The 16,832-nt window shown below is 37.4% G+C and overlaps 2 protein-coding genes across 5 annotated transcripts in view; one reads left to right on the top strand and one right to left on the bottom strand.

Annotated features, from left to right (window-relative positions):
* The window catches only part of LOC113666888 (jouberin), a 26,431-nt gene extending 14,361 nt beyond the window's left edge, over window positions 1–12,070 (bottom strand). For 2 of the 3 annotated variants that reach the window (XM_089188671.1, XM_089188674.1), the window contains exons 1-19: window positions 11,699–12,070; window positions 10,851–10,912; window positions 10,092–10,119; window positions 9,309–9,402; window positions 8,311–8,368; window positions 8,084–8,171; window positions 7,244–7,394; window positions 6,505–6,643; window positions 6,271–6,334; window positions 5,844–6,021; window positions 5,002–5,100; window positions 4,536–4,638; window positions 4,084–4,179; window positions 3,503–3,601; window positions 3,007–3,132; window positions 2,559–2,623; window positions 1,799–1,850; window positions 1,316–1,401; window positions 716–770 (exon numbers count right to left, since the gene is read on the bottom strand). In XM_089188671.1, the coding sequence (XP_089044797.1) occupies window positions 716–770; window positions 1,316–1,401; window positions 1,799–1,850; window positions 2,559–2,623; window positions 3,007–3,132; window positions 3,503–3,601; window positions 4,084–4,179; window positions 4,536–4,638; window positions 5,002–5,100; window positions 5,844–6,021; window positions 6,271–6,334; window positions 6,505–6,643; window positions 7,244–7,394; window positions 8,084–8,171; window positions 8,311–8,368; window positions 9,309–9,402; window positions 10,092–10,119; window positions 10,851–10,912; window positions 11,699–11,708 (1,653 nt within the window). In that variant the 5' untranslated portion in view covers window positions 11,709–12,070. The remainder of the gene's footprint in view (window positions 1–715; window positions 771–1,315; window positions 1,402–1,798; window positions 1,851–2,558; window positions 2,624–3,006; window positions 3,133–3,502; window positions 3,602–4,083; window positions 4,180–4,535; window positions 4,639–5,001; window positions 5,101–5,843; window positions 6,022–6,270; window positions 6,335–6,504; window positions 6,644–7,243; window positions 7,395–8,083; window positions 8,172–8,310; window positions 8,369–9,308; window positions 9,403–10,091; window positions 10,120–10,850; window positions 10,913–11,698) is intronic. The other variant, XM_089188672.1, reaches the window with a different exon arrangement.
* Window positions 11,841–16,832, top strand: LOC113666887 (isoaspartyl peptidase/L-asparaginase). Of its 2 annotated transcripts, none has more exons than XM_089188675.1 (4): window positions 11,841–12,355; window positions 12,817–12,964; window positions 14,096–14,425; window positions 16,176–16,832. In XM_089188675.1, the coding sequence occupies exons 1-4, from the start codon at window positions 12,239–12,241 to the stop codon at window positions 16,535–16,537; spliced, it is 957 nt and encodes a 318-aa protein (XP_089044801.1). In that variant the 5' UTR covers window positions 11,841–12,238; the 3' UTR covers window positions 16,538–16,832. The 2 variants fall into 2 exon arrangements, with proteins under 2 accessions (XP_089044801.1, XP_089044802.1); XM_089188676.1 differs by having other exon boundaries at window positions 12,128–12,355; window positions 12,673–12,964.

The following is a 16,832-nucleotide window of genomic DNA, read 5'->3' as shown; positions in this document are numbered from 1 at the left end:
GAACACAGAGAGAATAGTGCACGTGACACTAACGTAACAAACAATCAAACAGAACACAGAGAGAATAGTGCACGTGACACTAATGTAACAAACAATCAAACAGAACACAGAGAAAAAAGTGCGCGAGACACTAACGTAACAAACAATCAAACAGAACACAGAGAGAATAGTGCGCGAGACACTAACGTAACAAACAATCAAACAGAACACAGAGAAAAAAGTGCGCGAGACATTAACGTAACAAACAATCAAACAGAACACAGAGAGAATAGTGCACGTGACACTAACGTAACAAACAATCAAACAGAACACAGAGAAAAAAGTGCGCTAGACAGTAAAGTAACAAACAATCAGAGAGAAGAGAGGGAAGATAGTACGCCAGACACTAACGTAACAAACAATCAAACAGAACACAAAGAGAATAGTGCACGTGACACTAATGTGACAAATTATTATACAGCACACAAAGAAAATAGTGTGCGAGACATTAACTCAATAAATAATTAAACAAAACACAAAGAAAACCGTGTGCAAAACACTGATGCAGGAAACAAACTATTTTAACGTTTTGACTTTCGACTGAGGTAATGGACTTATAATTCTTTGGGAAATACATCGAAATGATGCTAGATGCCGTTGGCACATTGAAGACATTAAAGCTGAAGATGACGAAAATACGTGTGCAGACACAGCGTAAATGTGGCTTAATTGTTACCTCGTATATAATAATAGGGAAGTTGTCCAAGTCTGCACACCCACAAGCCAGGTATCTAGGAATAGAGTCAAACATGTCACTGTGACAAACTACTGTAAGTTCTGTTTCTTCTCTACACCTTTCTCATACACAATCTCTTTTCATGTTATTTCTGTGCTAAAGAAGTTGGCTTGTCACTGAGTTTCTTTTCATTCTGGAGAATCAGTCAAGATTCAGTATGGACAGATTCTCAGCACGCCCGAGAACTTGGCCTTGACGATCAGTGTAGCGATTTGTTCGTGATATACGGGCATCGAATTAATGGGCCTGCACTGGATCACTAGCACGTTACTCTATTTCACAGCCCGGCATTACTGTAAGAAATTACTCAGTGCCAAGAAAAGTTGGATTACGAACCAAAGAGCGTAAGTAAATTATCTCAACGTGCGATATTAGTTTTAAAACCATTGTTAATGACGCACATTTGGAAATCTTCGTGGAAGTTACATTAAGCTTCTTGCAGAGAAAAGCATACAAAGCTAAAATTCAACTAATAAGTGAAGAGTATTGTTTTCACATATTAAAGCTTACAAAAAATTTTTTAACTTCTAAAAGCACTACCTGCCATTGTGCGAGAACTTGAGGATAAAACAGCCCCTCTTTCCTGACAAAAGTGATGCATTTTGTTTGTTTGGTATACGATTCATCTGCAGCCAAGAATCAAAATACAGGAAAAAAACCATTACGAAAGAGAAGTATTGTAATCATTAACATGGGATAGGGGATGAGGTTCGCCTTATAATGAGCTAAAAAGGGGGTGCTCCACTTCAAAGGTATCATTTTTTCGGCGAGAGAAATTTAAATCCGTAATTATTTCATGAAATTAACTGAAGAATCGGGTAAGCTTATAAACCATCGAGTCTGACTGTAGATTATGAGTAACAACGTTAAGGCTGCGTATAGATCTCTTCCATCGTTTCCTTTGCTTTCCGCGAGAAGCAACGGGTCTTTCGCATCTTTGTTCTTAAATGTAAACGGCCATCACTATTGAAAATAAGCTACATCATTCAAGTGGCATGTTATGAAATAAAAAAGTTGGTTTACCTGACCGGGAAGCCTGCTCCAGTTTTGAAGTTCATCGTCACTCTTTCCATCTCTGCAACATCAGAAAAGAGAACTTTGAATTGTACGGGTAACTTTTCTTCACTTCAAGTGCACCAAATATGTACTTTATCCAAGAAGGTTGTATTCCTGATGCATTTCAAAAACTTAAATATTTGAAATATGCAGTCTTGTTAATATTTGACTAAAAAAGATTGCGGGTTTTCTGGACGTAAACATGTAGCCTAGATTTCTTGAAACGCGCGACAGATGGAGACATATGTATGTCTGACTGAAAACCAATTCCATGGCAACCCGTTACCTCTTAGCTTTCCAGTCCCTTCTAGCAGTTTGCCGGATTCTACAACTCCTATAAAAACTTGCATTTGTTGCGCTTTGCCTCTGTGATTATTATGGTTTTAATTTTACGCCACGCCAATACAAAGCGCTCTATCAAACCGACAATGAAATCGGTCTTTGCATCTTGAGAATAAGCAAATAGAACTAGAGCTAATCAACCAGTAACTGTATGACAGGCTACAACCCCTTTTGAATACTAGATTTGTCTCCAAATAACAGTTTGCTGGTAATCATTCACACTCTTGACTGAGAGGGAGATTTGGGGAACGACAAGTGATTCTCCTCAACGACCACCACACCCGTAAGATCACGATCGATTTGGTCCTTCTTGTGCTCATTTAACCCGTAAAAATTGCACACACAAAAAAAACAGCACATGTCAGTGCGCAAGGAAGGTACAAACCTCATTCCATGAGCTCGTCTTTCAGCATCCAAACCAAATTCCTCAAACGATACCTTACCCTTTTCCTGTAATCGAGAATAAACTAATTACCAAAACAATTTAAGACATCAATTTCCCGAACAAACTAGGGTTTAAAGAGAAAGCAAGCTGATGGTGGTGACAGGTGTGGGAGCATCACTCGGTGTATTATTATCACCGATCTTACCATAAATACTAACAACTAACTAAAAACCGGCATTTTTTAACTTCACCTCGTTGTAATTTCTCAAATAAGAAATAAATGTTCGCAACCAGTTTTATAGTTTCTGTGTTGCAGCTGTTACTTTTCTTTATAGTGCTTAAACTCCACAGAACACATCTCTGTTGGCAGTTTGTAATGACCCGAATGTTCACCATACCTATCACAATGTTCACAAAGAAAAGAGAAAAAGAAAAAAAAAAGGCAAACCTGTTGGATGGCAAACATAGAACGCAAACTCGGGTCAATAGTCTTGGGTGGCTGGACCCCCTTTAATGTCACATAAAGAGTGGAGGGGTAAGGCACTCGCTTGGTTAACTTCCACCACTGGTATACCTGAGTGGATAAGATCACCACAGTTATAACGAGATGGTGGCTGGAAAAAGGGGTAACTTTCTAAAGAAAGTGTGGTGCTGCGTCGGTGGGAGAGTATAACAGGGTAATTCAGCATTATCAACTGAGTTGATAACGTACATTGGCCACCGTAAAGAATTTTGAAGCTTACTGTCTGCAATACAATTATTATGATGTTAGGTTGGAGAATTTGATATTGGATCAACTAGCAATCCCCTTATCGATATTCTTCTTTATTCTCTTCACTTGTCTACTTGATCTTGTGTTGATAATGTTAGGAGAAATTCTGTCTTGGTCACTCATGGGAGTTAAAGGGTTAAACCCACAGTGACCATATCAACAGCTATCTTACCTCTACTATGTTGTTCGTTTTGATTGTAGACTTGGGAGGCTGGAACAGTTGGAGACGAACCTTTTTATCCGTGTTGGGTGCGCCATTCCCACCGACAACCTTGGAAAAACAAAAATTACGTGACTTTAATTCTTTTTTCACTCAAAAGTACTTTCCATTAAGAAATGAAGACTTTCTCTTGTATCATCTTTGTCCAGCTCCCAGTTGGCTTGTTAGCTCAATTGGTAGAGCGCTGCACCGGTATCGCAGAGGTCATGGGTTCAAATCCCGTACGGGCCTGAAATTTTTTTCAGGTCCTATTTACAACTACTCGTTTCAGTAGTGTTCTTAGCTGCGAGGATCTCCTAATTTCAGCTAATGCTTTTTGTTGTTTGTTAAATTACATTTAACTGCACTATAAACACAACGTTACACTGGGAAACACATCTGCAGAAATGTAACGGTTTTTGAACCAAGAAGGACTAGAGGTAAAAGTCATTAATTCAACTCTAAATACGAAATTTTCACTTTAACAATCGGATGTTTACACCCTACTGCAAGTTTGTCCCACAAGTACACAGCTTCCCCCCTTCCCAACTTACTTTTAAAAACGCCCATGCTACATGGTACCATCCTTTGTCACCTGTCACCACGCCTTTCCTTCTTTTTGCAGCTGTCATACTCAAGAAGTCAACCACCTTACAGAAAAATAGAAAATTATTGCATATGTACTTAAGTTGGTTACATTACCTTGAAAGACATTTGGCTGGTCAATGTTTAGAAATAGATTTGTTGACTCTAGGACAGTAACCCATTTCCCTGTTTCCCTGTAACTATATAAGTAAAAAAGCATGAGCTCAGCAGGATCTTCAGAGTCACAAGGCTCAGAGGGGACAAATTTCAAAGAGACGATGTTCATTCTGAGAAGGGGTTTGTGACTGCTCCACTGTGATAGCGTTCTAAAAGGTCCAGTCAAAACGACCTCATCTATTTTAACTGGATTAATCACACCCCTTCCCTTCAAACTTCATTTGCTACAAAAAGTGATTCTCACCTCAAAGAACATTATAACTTTTGGATCTGATTCCTTACGACTTAGAAAGTAAGAGAATACATCGTTGAATAGGAGAACTTCTTCCCAAGATGGTGTCAAAGACCTGGAAATAAATTCATGTAGAACCACAAGAGGCAGTAAGCCAGGACAATATGCAACATGTAAGTCAGAGTGAAAAGATCACCTGGCAGGGGCATAAATAGCAGCAACAACAATTTGGTCCAAAGGCAACTCAAGTTTCAAAAGGAAATTAGGGAATAGAGCACAAAAGCCTTAGTGTTCACCGAGTGCATTTTTAGTCATCTGGAAAGTGGTGTAATTTTTTAGTTTTGTATTTCTTCCACTTGAAGATCACAATTGTGAACTCAAATGCAAAAGATGCTATTTACAAGAAGAGAAGGGCAATGGAAATTTTTAGGGGCAGGACATTATAATAAGAAAAGACAATAGTGACAGTAGAACTCACTTGTATTTCTTAAAATCATAGGGCTGTGTCATGACAGGCATTATGAAGTCAACAGGAGCATCACTTTGAGTTTCATAGTAGGAAGTCACACTGCGAGAACTATAAATGAGAGACATGATATTCATAATTGAAAAGTATTAAAATCTCATAATGCCTGACTCAAATAATGCATGTTTCAACACTGCTCATCAAAGACCTTTATTGTTACTTTCTGAATGACAAGTTTGAACTCAAACTAAACTAAATACAACCCCCATCAGCCTTTAGACCATCTGCATGATTTTCAGTTGAAGCTTGCAACAGTTAACTTTAACCTTAATTTAATATACTCTTAGCATTAATGTAGTGTCTCTTCCTTTCCCTTAAGTACTGTTTGGTTTGAGTCATTGAAACTGATTTTGGGTCATAGGATAGTATTTCGAGCCATCCCTTATCACCAGACTAGGAACAACTTTAATTAGGTTATTTAACATTGACCCAAATACCACAAAACCCAGAGGGATGAGAATCCACCTTGGCATGCTGAAAAAAAAGGTTTAGTACACATATTGAAATCAATCCAATTATTCTTATCACAAGATTAGCATGTCCATGACGTGTATCTAAAAGAACTGGCCACCACAAAGAGTTACAAAGCTGATGTTTTGAGCTCTAGCCCCTCGTCCGACAAAGTGCTAATACTTGAAACATCAACTTTGTTAATGTTTTGGTAATACTAAGTTACCCTGTCGCACTCTGCCACTGAGGCAGCACCACAGTTTCTTTAGGAAACTTACCCCCTTCATCTAAAACAACCACCTTCTTGTACAAGGAAATAGCAATGTGTATTAAGATGTGTTTACCTGTCAGATTTCTTGACATATTGTCCTGTTTCCATATCAACCACATGGACTCTTACCATTGGATGAGAAATTAAGAGATCAGGTTTCAGATTGTCGGCACGATGGACAGTAACTGACAGAATGTAACCATCGTCGCTCCTTTTCTTCGCAACTGTCAATGAGACATCAGCATCAGGGTCTAAAGATAACACAAAGATAATTCCTAAAAAAGCTAAACAGTTGGTTAAGGTGTAGGTGAAGTTTATTACTCAAGGGTGCAGCTATAAGGGGGTTCAGGTGACACCGCACCCCTAATATAACCAATCAAAGACTGCCTTGTTTCCAATATGCGGCTTTGCAGCTACATTTAAGTTTATGAGACATCAAAATGTATCACTCATAACTATGACAGAATCTAACAAAAACAACAAACAAAAAGGCTAAATACCATGAAGTCTCCTTCTGACTTTTCCCTTCTTTTTCTTTGGAGTAGTAGTGGATGATTGTCCAGCCTATGGATAACAACTATTTGTTTGTAAAATGACACTTATAAAGGACATAGGGAATGCCAGGGGAATGAAGGGAATGTCACGTATCACAAGTTATAGGGTGCTAAAATTGTAAAATAACGTTAATATTTTAAAAATAATATCAATAACCACACATGCATATCAGTGCTCACATCTTCTACATCCAGAGCTGCTTCATTCTCAAATCCAAGATTTTCTTTTGCCCTTTCTTGATCAACTCCTGGTTCTGGAGTTTTAGGTTTTTTCCTTCTTCTGGGCTTTTCTGTAGGCTCATCTGGAGTACCTTGTTCACTAAAATAAAAATTAAAAAAGGCTTTCTTAAGGTGATGATCACTACAATTTATTATGATTCAGAAGGTCAAGAGCTACCAGTGGCTGACTAGCTAGTGCCAGTATGACTATATGAGAAAATGTATACATGTAAGGCTAGTTGTCTACTTGAGTGACTGCCTCTACTGGTTGACTTTTCAAATTGTGATGGCTGAGCTCGGAGAAGTAAAACTCACACAAAATGCAAAAAAAACTGCACAAAACAGGGCTAATGGAAAGAGATTACTGTTGCCTTGTGTCCCATAAGAGACAGAGAGGATTACGTACATAAATAAGTCAGTGAGCTGGTCTTCTTGACTAATTGTCCATCTGTTCTCCACCAGACTATTGTGTTGATGTTTCTCTGAACATCTGTCTGATTATGATTTTGTTCGACTCTCTGAATTACAATCTAACTGTCTTTGTGACTCTCTGACCTTTATCTGACTTTCTGCACATATGTCTCTTCTACCTCCAGTGATACTCTCAGCAGTTGACTATGGTATCTGACTTTTTGATTGACTAAATCCGAGCAACTCTTATCTTTCTGATTAATCAGCTTTATTCACTTAACTGCTCTACCTTGTCAAAGTTCTAGTCTTCTTGGGCCGTGCCTTCTTAGTAGTCTTTCTTTCTGGAGTGTTGCCATCCACTCTGGCTGGCTCTGTCACTGAAGCTTCCAACAGATCTTTGTAGCTTTGTTTATTTTCTTTTCCTTCCTGTATAGAATCATCTAACAAAACATTGAACAAATGATTGGTGAATTTTAGTCTCAGATGTTGAGTAAAGAAAAAGTTACCATCTTTCTTATTCCTTTTCCACTTTAAAAATTTTTACTACCTTGTTAGCTCAGGAAGGTGGGTGTTGGACTGTCCTGCAGGAGGTCGAGCATTCAAGCCCCAGACCAGACTGATACTTAGGGTCTTAAAATAACTAAGAAGAGTGAGCTGCCTTTGCTATGATATCTGCAAATGGTTGGACAATTCTAGTCTTCTCAGATAAGGATAATAAACTATATAGGCTCTGTCTCTTGCATCTCCTTTGTTCTGGTTAGCAGGGGATATTAAAAACACACACACTTCTCACAAAGAGTAGGGAACGTAGCTCCCACTGTTGTGGTTTGGCTTTGTTTCTGAAACTAGAGGACTTGCAAAAATGTCCTTAACAAAAATTTGTTAATTGCTCAATATAGAATAGCCTCCCAAGATGAGAGTTAATATAGACTACTGATACTACTACTATGAAGGCCCAACTTTTCCTTCAGTGGGCGTCCTGTAGCTTAGTGGAAGAGCATAGTGGTATAACATCTTAACATCTGTTGTTTGATTCCTTGTGAATCACAACTTCTTTTATATCAGTGACAAAAAAGCTCAAAATTTATTACATAAGTTATTTATTGAAACCAGAGAGATCTTGTCTTACCATCTTTGTATAAGTTTGCCTGAAGGAGATTTTCCTCTGATTTCGATGTTGGTTTAGCAATAGGACTCCCTGACTTAATGGTCTCAAGCTAAAAAGAAAACAAGAATCAATTTGTGGACAATATTACACCAGAGGTTCTTTGTAGCTCATCAATGTTAGGCCATTAGCTCAGTTATGAAGAATTCAATATCTAGCAAACTTAGTTCTGTTTTAAAAAAAAACCTTACCACTGCATCACTTGTGTGGGTTCTCTTCTTCTTCTTCTTTTTTCTTGTTTCTTGTAAACTTAATAATGTTTGTGAGTAATTTGACATGTTAGTAAGTGGCTTATGAAGACAAAATCTTGCTATCTATTTTTATTTTGGTAGTATAGGAATGAACTATAGCACCCTTACTACTGTTTTTCACTCTACTGTTTTTCACACAGCTTCCAGTAAACTGTTCATTGGCAAAAACATTTTGATTTGCTACAGTCTTATAGCAAGTACATTATTGGCTATTTATTAAACAGCTATAAGGCTCTCTATTCTTAAGTATGCTCTGTTACGAGAGAATAATATAAAGTAATTTCATTACAAATATCATTGAAGACAGAAGAGGTGTGTGAGTTGGGTTGACATGCCTTATCCAGAAAACTGGCAAAGTACAACATGTCATAACAAGGCCTGTCAGTAAGTATGATTTTCAATCTTCGCATTTTTCCTAAAATATCAAATTTTTGATAAAGAATACTTGAATACAGATCTTAGGTGTGCATGTCTACATGACCCTTTCATCCCTAGGAGTGACCAGCATCTAATTTCTCCTAACAGTAACACTACTAAATCATTCAATAACATCATGAGAATAAAGGAAATGATCACCAACCTAAGAAGCTCTGATTGTTAAACAAATTTCCCCTGTCAGTACCCAAAGGAAATGTAAAAAGAACAGTATGGAGAATATGGAGACTGATGTCAGGGCATAAAGTGTTAATAGGGGTGTCAACCAAAGACAACTTGATCAGAATTTAACTTAGTGTCTTCTTAATACAAGATGTCAGCCTAAAATGGGGTTCATTTATGTAGTATACTTAGGTCCAGGCCCTCATGTGATGGGGCAAAGTTAGGCATGCACAGTGTATTAAAAAACCCAAGCACATGGTAGACATGTTTTGAACCTGGTTGTTTGATTATTTTGAGTCTCCAATATTATAATTGATATCAAACATATAGAAACTTCACACCTGTCTTCAGCTACTGCATCTTGAAGAAAGGATTCAAATCTGGCCTGTGTCTGTTGGCGAGCTTTCAACACCCTAGAGCTCTCCTGAGTTATTACTGATTAGAAATGAAATAGATTTAATAAATACAAAATTCCTCCCAAATTTAGAAATAGAATCCCACCCACCCCCACCTGCCCAATGAGTCTGTTAAGTTACTAATAAAAGATGAAGTCATAAAAATGCAGCATGGACAAAAACCTGGCATACAAACACAAATCTATTGGTGTTAACCATGAGAAGAGAGGTACAATGTTCATATAATTGGAGGTATATCTCAATTTTGAAAATTTTGGAAAACTCCCATCTCCCAAAATAGTTTGCATTTAAGTAAAAACAATTTTTTTGCCATACACCTCTGAACTTGCAGTCATAAATCATAACAAAAAATTATTTTAAACTTGTAATTTCAAATTAAAAGCTACTTTTTTCAAATTTTGCATAACTGTGTAACAGATAAAACTATCTTTTTCTTACAATTGGTATTTAATTTCCACATTAACTCTTTCATCCCTGAGAGTAACTAACATCTACCCATAATTTCTCCTTAATTAAAAGTATCATGGTTGAGTCACACATCAAGGTCATGAGAATAAAGGAAATGATCAACATCTAGAGAGGCTCTTGAGTGTTCAACAAATTCTCCTTACCAGTTCCATAAGAAATGTATAGAACAGTGAGGAGATTACGTACAGTAATGTTCATATATATCATTGTATATCTGAAGATCACATGCAATGCACTTACGTTGATCTGTTGATCCACCAACCTCTCTCTAAAACAAAACATATAAGGTTAAAATTATGATACAAGTTAGAAAGAAATGAGTATGTAAAAATAAATAACCAGGCTACCTAAGAAAACCAAAGTGACACTTTTATCATTCGATAATAATTATTGGGAATGTATACATAGCATTTGATGTTTATGGCATGAGCATTAGAATGTAGTAGCACTGGACAATAGTGTAATATTCTCCAGGTCTGAATAAAAAAATAGCTCAGGGCATCAAAATTTAGACTAAGAATTCTATTAACCAGCTGGAGAATTCTTCTACCTCCTAAACACAGGTATTTATTGGCTAACATAATTCACAACAAGTTGGCACCTTAACTCATGCATGAAGAAAAAAATCAGAGCAAACCAGATGTTTTGAATTTATTGGTGCCCTACTGAACTGGAATATGTAAAATCAACACCTAGTAATATAATTTGCACTCTTTGCAGATGCTTCCATTTGATTAAAACACAAATTTCCGAAAAAAAGAAAACTTCTGCACAGAAAAGTACACACCAAGGCTTACAATGAGCTGGTCACAGTGCATACATGTATAAATCTATCAAAAATATTTCTGACATTTATATAGTTGTTATTTGCATTGTATGCCAATCCTTTCCATTCTATTCCCCTTAAGTTCATCTCTAAATGTTTAGTGTTTTTCTATCTTGTTACACATTGCGTTGAAGTTTCATTCTATTAAAAAAAACCAGTCTTCGATTACAAACCTGTGACTCAAGATTGGACTTGGCTCTCCGATGTTTCTTCTTAGCTGATCTTGGTGCTTCATCTGTCATTTCAGAAACAGCCCAAATGTGAGGAGGATTGTCACAGTTACTCAAATAGATGCTTAGTGCATATGACATTTCATAAATGTGATTAATTGGTTTGGCACCCTAAATACTTCAGTTCCCACCCAAATAAAGAAGCCCATGATCAACTGTTACTCCTGGGTTCAATCCATTCCCTGTAATATCTTTAATTTTAATCAAGAAGAGTTGACTGGCAACATGACATTTAAGTAACAGTAAAAAAGGCTTACAGGTAAACACCCAAGAGTAACAATTTACAAGCTCACCTATATGTTTTAGTTCTTTGTAAACATAGGTCAAAATGATCCTTAATTACAACCCTTCCCTGGTTTTCTTAAAAATTTAATACCCTGCTCCCCTACCACTGCTCTATAATCTGCATGCACTGTTCTTTTAAACAACCACCATTTGAATGGAAGAAGGGGGACATGGAACAGGAGTGTTTTAAGACTTCTGACAAGGATTCTAGTTTTATTTGTACTTTTCATTGTTCAAGACAAATTATCATCATTCTTAAACAAAGAAAAAACCAAATCAATCCAGATTGACGTCCTTTTGACCTGTCAATTTTAATCAACAACACTTACAAGTATAGACAGGTACTACATGTAAAGTTAAGGAGAGGGACTTCAAGAATGGCACAAGGCTAGCAAAGTATAGCTGTTAAGGTAAGCTAATATACCACAAGTCTTTCAAGATTAAGCTCGACACATTAAGCCCATCCTATTAAATTGAAATGAATATCTCATGAAATATTTTGATACCTGTTGCCATGAAGTCCGCGTAATTTCAATGATAAAACGCACCAAGTCTCACTTTCGGCATAGTCTGCTTCCTTTCAGGTTTTCACACGCTGCACGGGAACTTGAAAAGCGCAATATCAACCACGCCGAGGTTTTGTAACAAAATTTCCGAAAATTAAGTGTAGATCATCAGAATAAAAAACGTCAAATTATCTCATGCGCGATGGTTTCTGACTTAAGAGAGCCCGGAAAAGAGAATAACAAATTGCTATAAATTTTTTGTAGCAAAATCAAGGGAGAACTATCTGAAAGGAAGTGATAGTTCAAGTAACGATACTCGGCGCCATATTTGTTTCCAAACTATGCTTCCGTTACTCAAGACACTACATCAATTATTACATGACAACAAATATATTCAAACAACCATGCTGTAAATGATTGCGGGCTCCGTCTCAAGTCTGTTTAACGCGGCAGACACTGGACACTAGACAAGAACGACTAAGGCCTACAAAAAATTATGCATGCCTACAGAGACAGTCTGTAAAAATTTTCTGAAAAATCATGGAGCCGTGTATTATCATCCATGGCGGCTGTAGGCCTATCCCTGAAGATTTCAAAGAACCTTACAAACAGGGTGTTCAACTTGCAGCTAGAAAAGGATATGCGGTGCTTCTTGAGGTGAATTTATGGAAAATTACTTAGCCATTTTATAATCAATAGACCTCGTAAACGGGTTTGTTTTGTGCACCCATTTCAGGTCTCAAGGGAATTTCTAGCTTTATCTCTGGCAAATTGTGCATACATATGCCTATAGATAAGAGCAAATTGAAAGAGGCAGTTCTTTAGAGTATTATCACATGACCTTAAATGGGTAACCAAAACATACTGTTTCTCACAAGTACATGCATGAGCGGAGTAAATGATAGGTATTGTAAGCGCAAGCAATATAAAATGTATTTCTTTTGCCAAGTATTACTACCTTTTTTATTTTTTAGTCTGATTGTTTGGGTGGGAGAAGCCCTGGCATGAGTAAAGGCTGACGCTTCAACAACCTTGGCGGAAGTCAACAATTGCGAATGAAATGAAGAGCGTTGTCAGGCGAGTGTTGAAAGTCAAGTGAAATTTTTTATCCAATACAGGGTGGAAGTGCAGTAGATGCTGTTGAAGCAGCTGTCAGAAATATGGAAGACAACCCTCTTTTCAATGCTGGACGTGGATGTGCACTCACAGAGGAAAACACGGCCGAGCTTGATGCACTTATAATGGATGGACACAGTTTGGCAGCTGGTGAGACTGTAATGTTGAAGCTGATGCTGTTTTCATTCTGGGAGATGCACTTTGGCCCTGTGGCTTGTGTAGCGTACTAGTTAGGTTCATATTTATACTGTCCCTTGATAATTGCTTCTTGATTCTCGTAAACTTTCGAGATCAAGGTGTAATTGCGTGACTGTGCGTTACAGTTGGGCTTCGACTTTTTCCTTTGATCTTTAAGGTTTCTGTTTACACCTAGTTTTCTCAGTTTTCTTATCTCCGTATCGTTAGTTGTAGTTCGTTCTTTGTCGTCGTCGATCAAATTTTTAGTTGTGCGTGCCATCGGCGTTGCGGAATCGATATGTAAGTTTTTGATATTATGTTTCTATTTTCGCATAGCTTGCCTCATACCTTTTTGGTCATTGTTTATTCATGTTTTGTGCATGTAATTTTGTGATGTCGCCCCCTGGTGGTCGCGTGGAAATTTACTATGAAATTTAAGTGTTCTGTTATTGTAATTTCGGGGCAAGCTCATTAGGTACATTTTGGTATTTCCTTTATTATTACACGTTCATTGTGTCGCGTAGGCTTCTCTCAGTTATTTTCAGTTTTTAATCGCCACGCGCGTTCTTACACTAGTTTCTCTTAGTTTATTGATTTCAGTTTACGAGACAGTATAGACAATTATAATCAAGATCAGCGGTTAAATTGGTTCGCCGTCTCCGTAACATATCCCTGTGTTTTTGGTACGTTATTACTTATCTGGTCGCGATTTTTCGCAGCACTCTTATTTCGCCTTGATTTTCGCTTAGCGTGACACAAGGCTGAGTTGAGTTTCAAGACATGCAAGACTTTTTTGGATAATACGTTGTAAAAATTTGTTACGTAAAACTAAATTCTCAAATCAAAATTAAAAACTTGGGCCTCATAATGTAATCCAGGATTCTGGCAAGCTTTGAAAAAACAAAAATTAAGTTTTGACTCAGATGTTGTAAAAAGGTGGTAATAGACTGTCTGGAAACCTTGACAATTCAAATGAAAATTTCCAAGGAGTATTGGCTGTCCAGTCATTTCATTTCATAGAAGCTGAGATAAGCTGTGACAGTGGAGCACCAGTATGTTCATTAAACAAATGCTAATTTTCATGCGTTCTAAATTAAATTTCAGGAGCTGTTGCTTGTGTTCAAGCCATAGCCAATCCTGTCTCTCTTGCACGCCGTGTCATGGAGGATACTCCTCATTGCTTACTAGCTGGGGAAGGAGCTTTAAAGTTTGCTAAGAAGATTGGATTTCCTGTTGTTGAGGATCCATTAGTGCTCGTCACAGCTGAATCACATGAACGCTCAGTTGATGCAGCAAATTATGTGGGAACAGTTGAAGATTTTATTTCTGGGAATTCAAAACAAACAGATAGTACTGGAAGTTCACAGGGATTTGACACTGTAGGAGCAGTTGCATTAGATTCTCGGGGACAACTTGCATGTGCAACTTCAACAGGTGTGTTCTCAATCTCTGGTGGTATAGTGGACCCCAAGCAATAGATACAATCTGGGATGTTATTAGGTATACTTAACACATCAAACTGTATAGAATCATACCAATCACTTGGAGAAATTTTCAATTAATATGTAGGGAAACTTATGAATCAACAACTATGTTCAAATATGGTAGGCTCTGGCAAAAGGAAGAGCATTATAGAAGTGGGGTTGGGGTTGACCTTCAAAGAGAACACACCTCCATTTGTGAGTGTGGCACAGGTTCACATCTCTGTGGTGGTGTACCTTGTGGCATATGAAACAGCTCCAACTTCATTTAATGGCTTCATTTTTTTTGTGGTATTCATAGCTTATCACCTGATCCTCCCAACAAGCAGGCATTCCCCTTTCTCACCCTTTAACCCCTAAGAGTGACTAGCATCTAATTTCTCCCCACAATATCACCCCTGAATCACACATTAAGGTCATGAGAATGAAGGAAATGATTACTAACTAAAGAAGCTTTTGATCAGTGACCAAAATCTCCTTGTCAGCACCTTAGGAAATGTATAAAGAACAGTATGGAGAATATGCATGATGAAATTAGGGTGTAAAGGGTTAAATGACCAAGACCATTTTAGCTGGTTGTGATTACTAGATTATAATTTCATGGAGCATGTAACTTTTGGGAATATGGTAGATGTACAATGTGCATGTATGGTAATTACTATGTACTTATTGACTGAGTGGGAGGGTTGGACAGTTAAATATTTGACTTGAGGTCATAAGGAATGGACCAAGCACATTGAGGTCAGTTCACCGTGACCAAGCAAACTCAGTCAATAAGCATTTTATTATATGTCTGCTAAATGTTAAAAATTTTGAAAATTTTGTTTGAACCCAGTATATGACAGACTGGTGCAACCACGAAAAATATAAAAACTTTTCCTTTGTCTTTTCAAGTCAAAACCATAAAAACACACAATTCATTGAAACACAATTTTTTTTTTGTACTCTTTTCTCTTTTTCCTTTAAGTTTTTGCAAGAAAGTCATGTGAGTGTAGGGCTGGACTAATATCTCTGGATTGGCTTTTTGTCAATCCATCTGGCCCTACACACATTAGTTTTCAGTATGGTTTTCTATAAAATTGCACTGCACTAAGTCAGATATGAAGCTAGAGGGTATGCCAATTTAGTAAGGGGCATACTTAGCTGTGCTTCTACCATGTTATGAATGAGTTTCTCTTACAGTGCAGGATATAGCCTGGTTTTTTAACCACTTAAAAGTTCTCCTGGCCCTGAATATAGTCAGATTATTACACCCCACCCAAACCTTTGCCTGGTCAAAGAAACATTTGATAAAACCAGGAGCCCATTACCCAGAGCTTCCATCCTCCTAACTTGTCCTCTGCGCCAACCCTGTCCCATATCTTTTTATTTTTAGAAGCACCTCCCACAGGGTTTTTTGTGGGTGGTTACATAATAGCCAATCATAAGAGAGCTGTGGTCCTTTATTGTTTACATCACATGCAGAGAAGAAATAGAGGTCAGCCTTCGCCTTTGGCTGCCAATTTTTGTTAGGGTGTTAAGCAAACATCAGCATGTTTTCGCGGGAAATTAAAGAACCCCCCACTCCCCCACATATCTAAAGAAAAAAATACAATATGGGACATGGTTGACTCAAGGGTACAATTGGTATGGAGGTTCTGGGTAATGGGCTCCTGATAAGACTTGTTTGTGTAACAAGATCCATCATATGAACATTTTTCTAGGTGGATTGCCAATGAAAATGCCAGGGAGAGTTGGTGACAGCCCATTAGTTGGATGTGGAGGATATGCCAATACAGTGGCTGCATCATCTACCACTGGTCATGGAGAATCGTTGATGAAAACTGTTCTGGCTTGGGAGGTGGTCCGAAATGTGGAAGATGGCTTAGAAACCAAGCAAGCCTGTGAAAAATCAATTAATAAAATGGCCAATTCAGTTAAAGGTGTAGGTGGTGTTATAGCACTAAATAATCATGGAGAGTTTGGACTAGCTTTTTCCTCCAAGCATATGACTTGGGCATTTGTTAGTAGACATGTTATTAAATTTGGACAGGAGCTGGGTGAAGAACAAGAGATTCCAATGTAAAATGTTCAAATTGTTAAGTTAGATTTTACACCCAAATGTTCAAAATGATCTAAAAGTAGATTTAGAAATTTTGTGCTCTTTATAAAATAATTTTCCTCTCCAAAACGGCTGATATCAACTTTGGAAATATTTGTAGAGAATAGTTTTAGCATAATATTACAGTTACCATGACAACATTGTTACTGTCATTGATTAAGTAACATAAAATGTTTATATAATTTTGTACAGACATGATGGTTTTTATAAAATACATCTATTTTGATGATAGCAAGTAGTAATAAAATGTAACTCATGA

The sequence above is a fragment of the Pocillopora damicornis genome, chromosome 12 (genome assembly GCF_964200805.1).
Source record: "Pocillopora damicornis chromosome 12, jaPocDami1.2, whole genome shotgun sequence".
Taxonomy (NCBI): Eukaryota; Metazoa; Cnidaria; class Anthozoa; order Scleractinia; family Pocilloporidae; genus Pocillopora; species Pocillopora damicornis.
Note: the sequence above shows the minus strand (reverse complement) of the source record. Positions and strands in the feature narration are given on the sequence as shown.

What these genes read in the sequence shown, in the direction of transcription:
- LOC113666887 (XM_089188675.1), top strand. Translation starts at nt 12,239, where the DNA reads ATGGAGCCGTGTATTATCATCCATGGCGGCTGTAGGCCTATCCCTGAA. An exon ending in TGGACACAGTTTGGCAGCTG is followed by an intron (nt 12,965 to 14,095) that starts GTGAGACTGTAA and finishes ATTAAATTTCAG; the next exon opens with GAGCTGTTGCTTGTGTTCAA. An exon ending in TGCATGTGCAACTTCAACAG is followed by an intron (nt 14,426 to 16,175) that starts GTGTGTTCTCAA and finishes ACATTTTTCTAG; the next exon opens with GTGGATTGCCAATGAAAATG.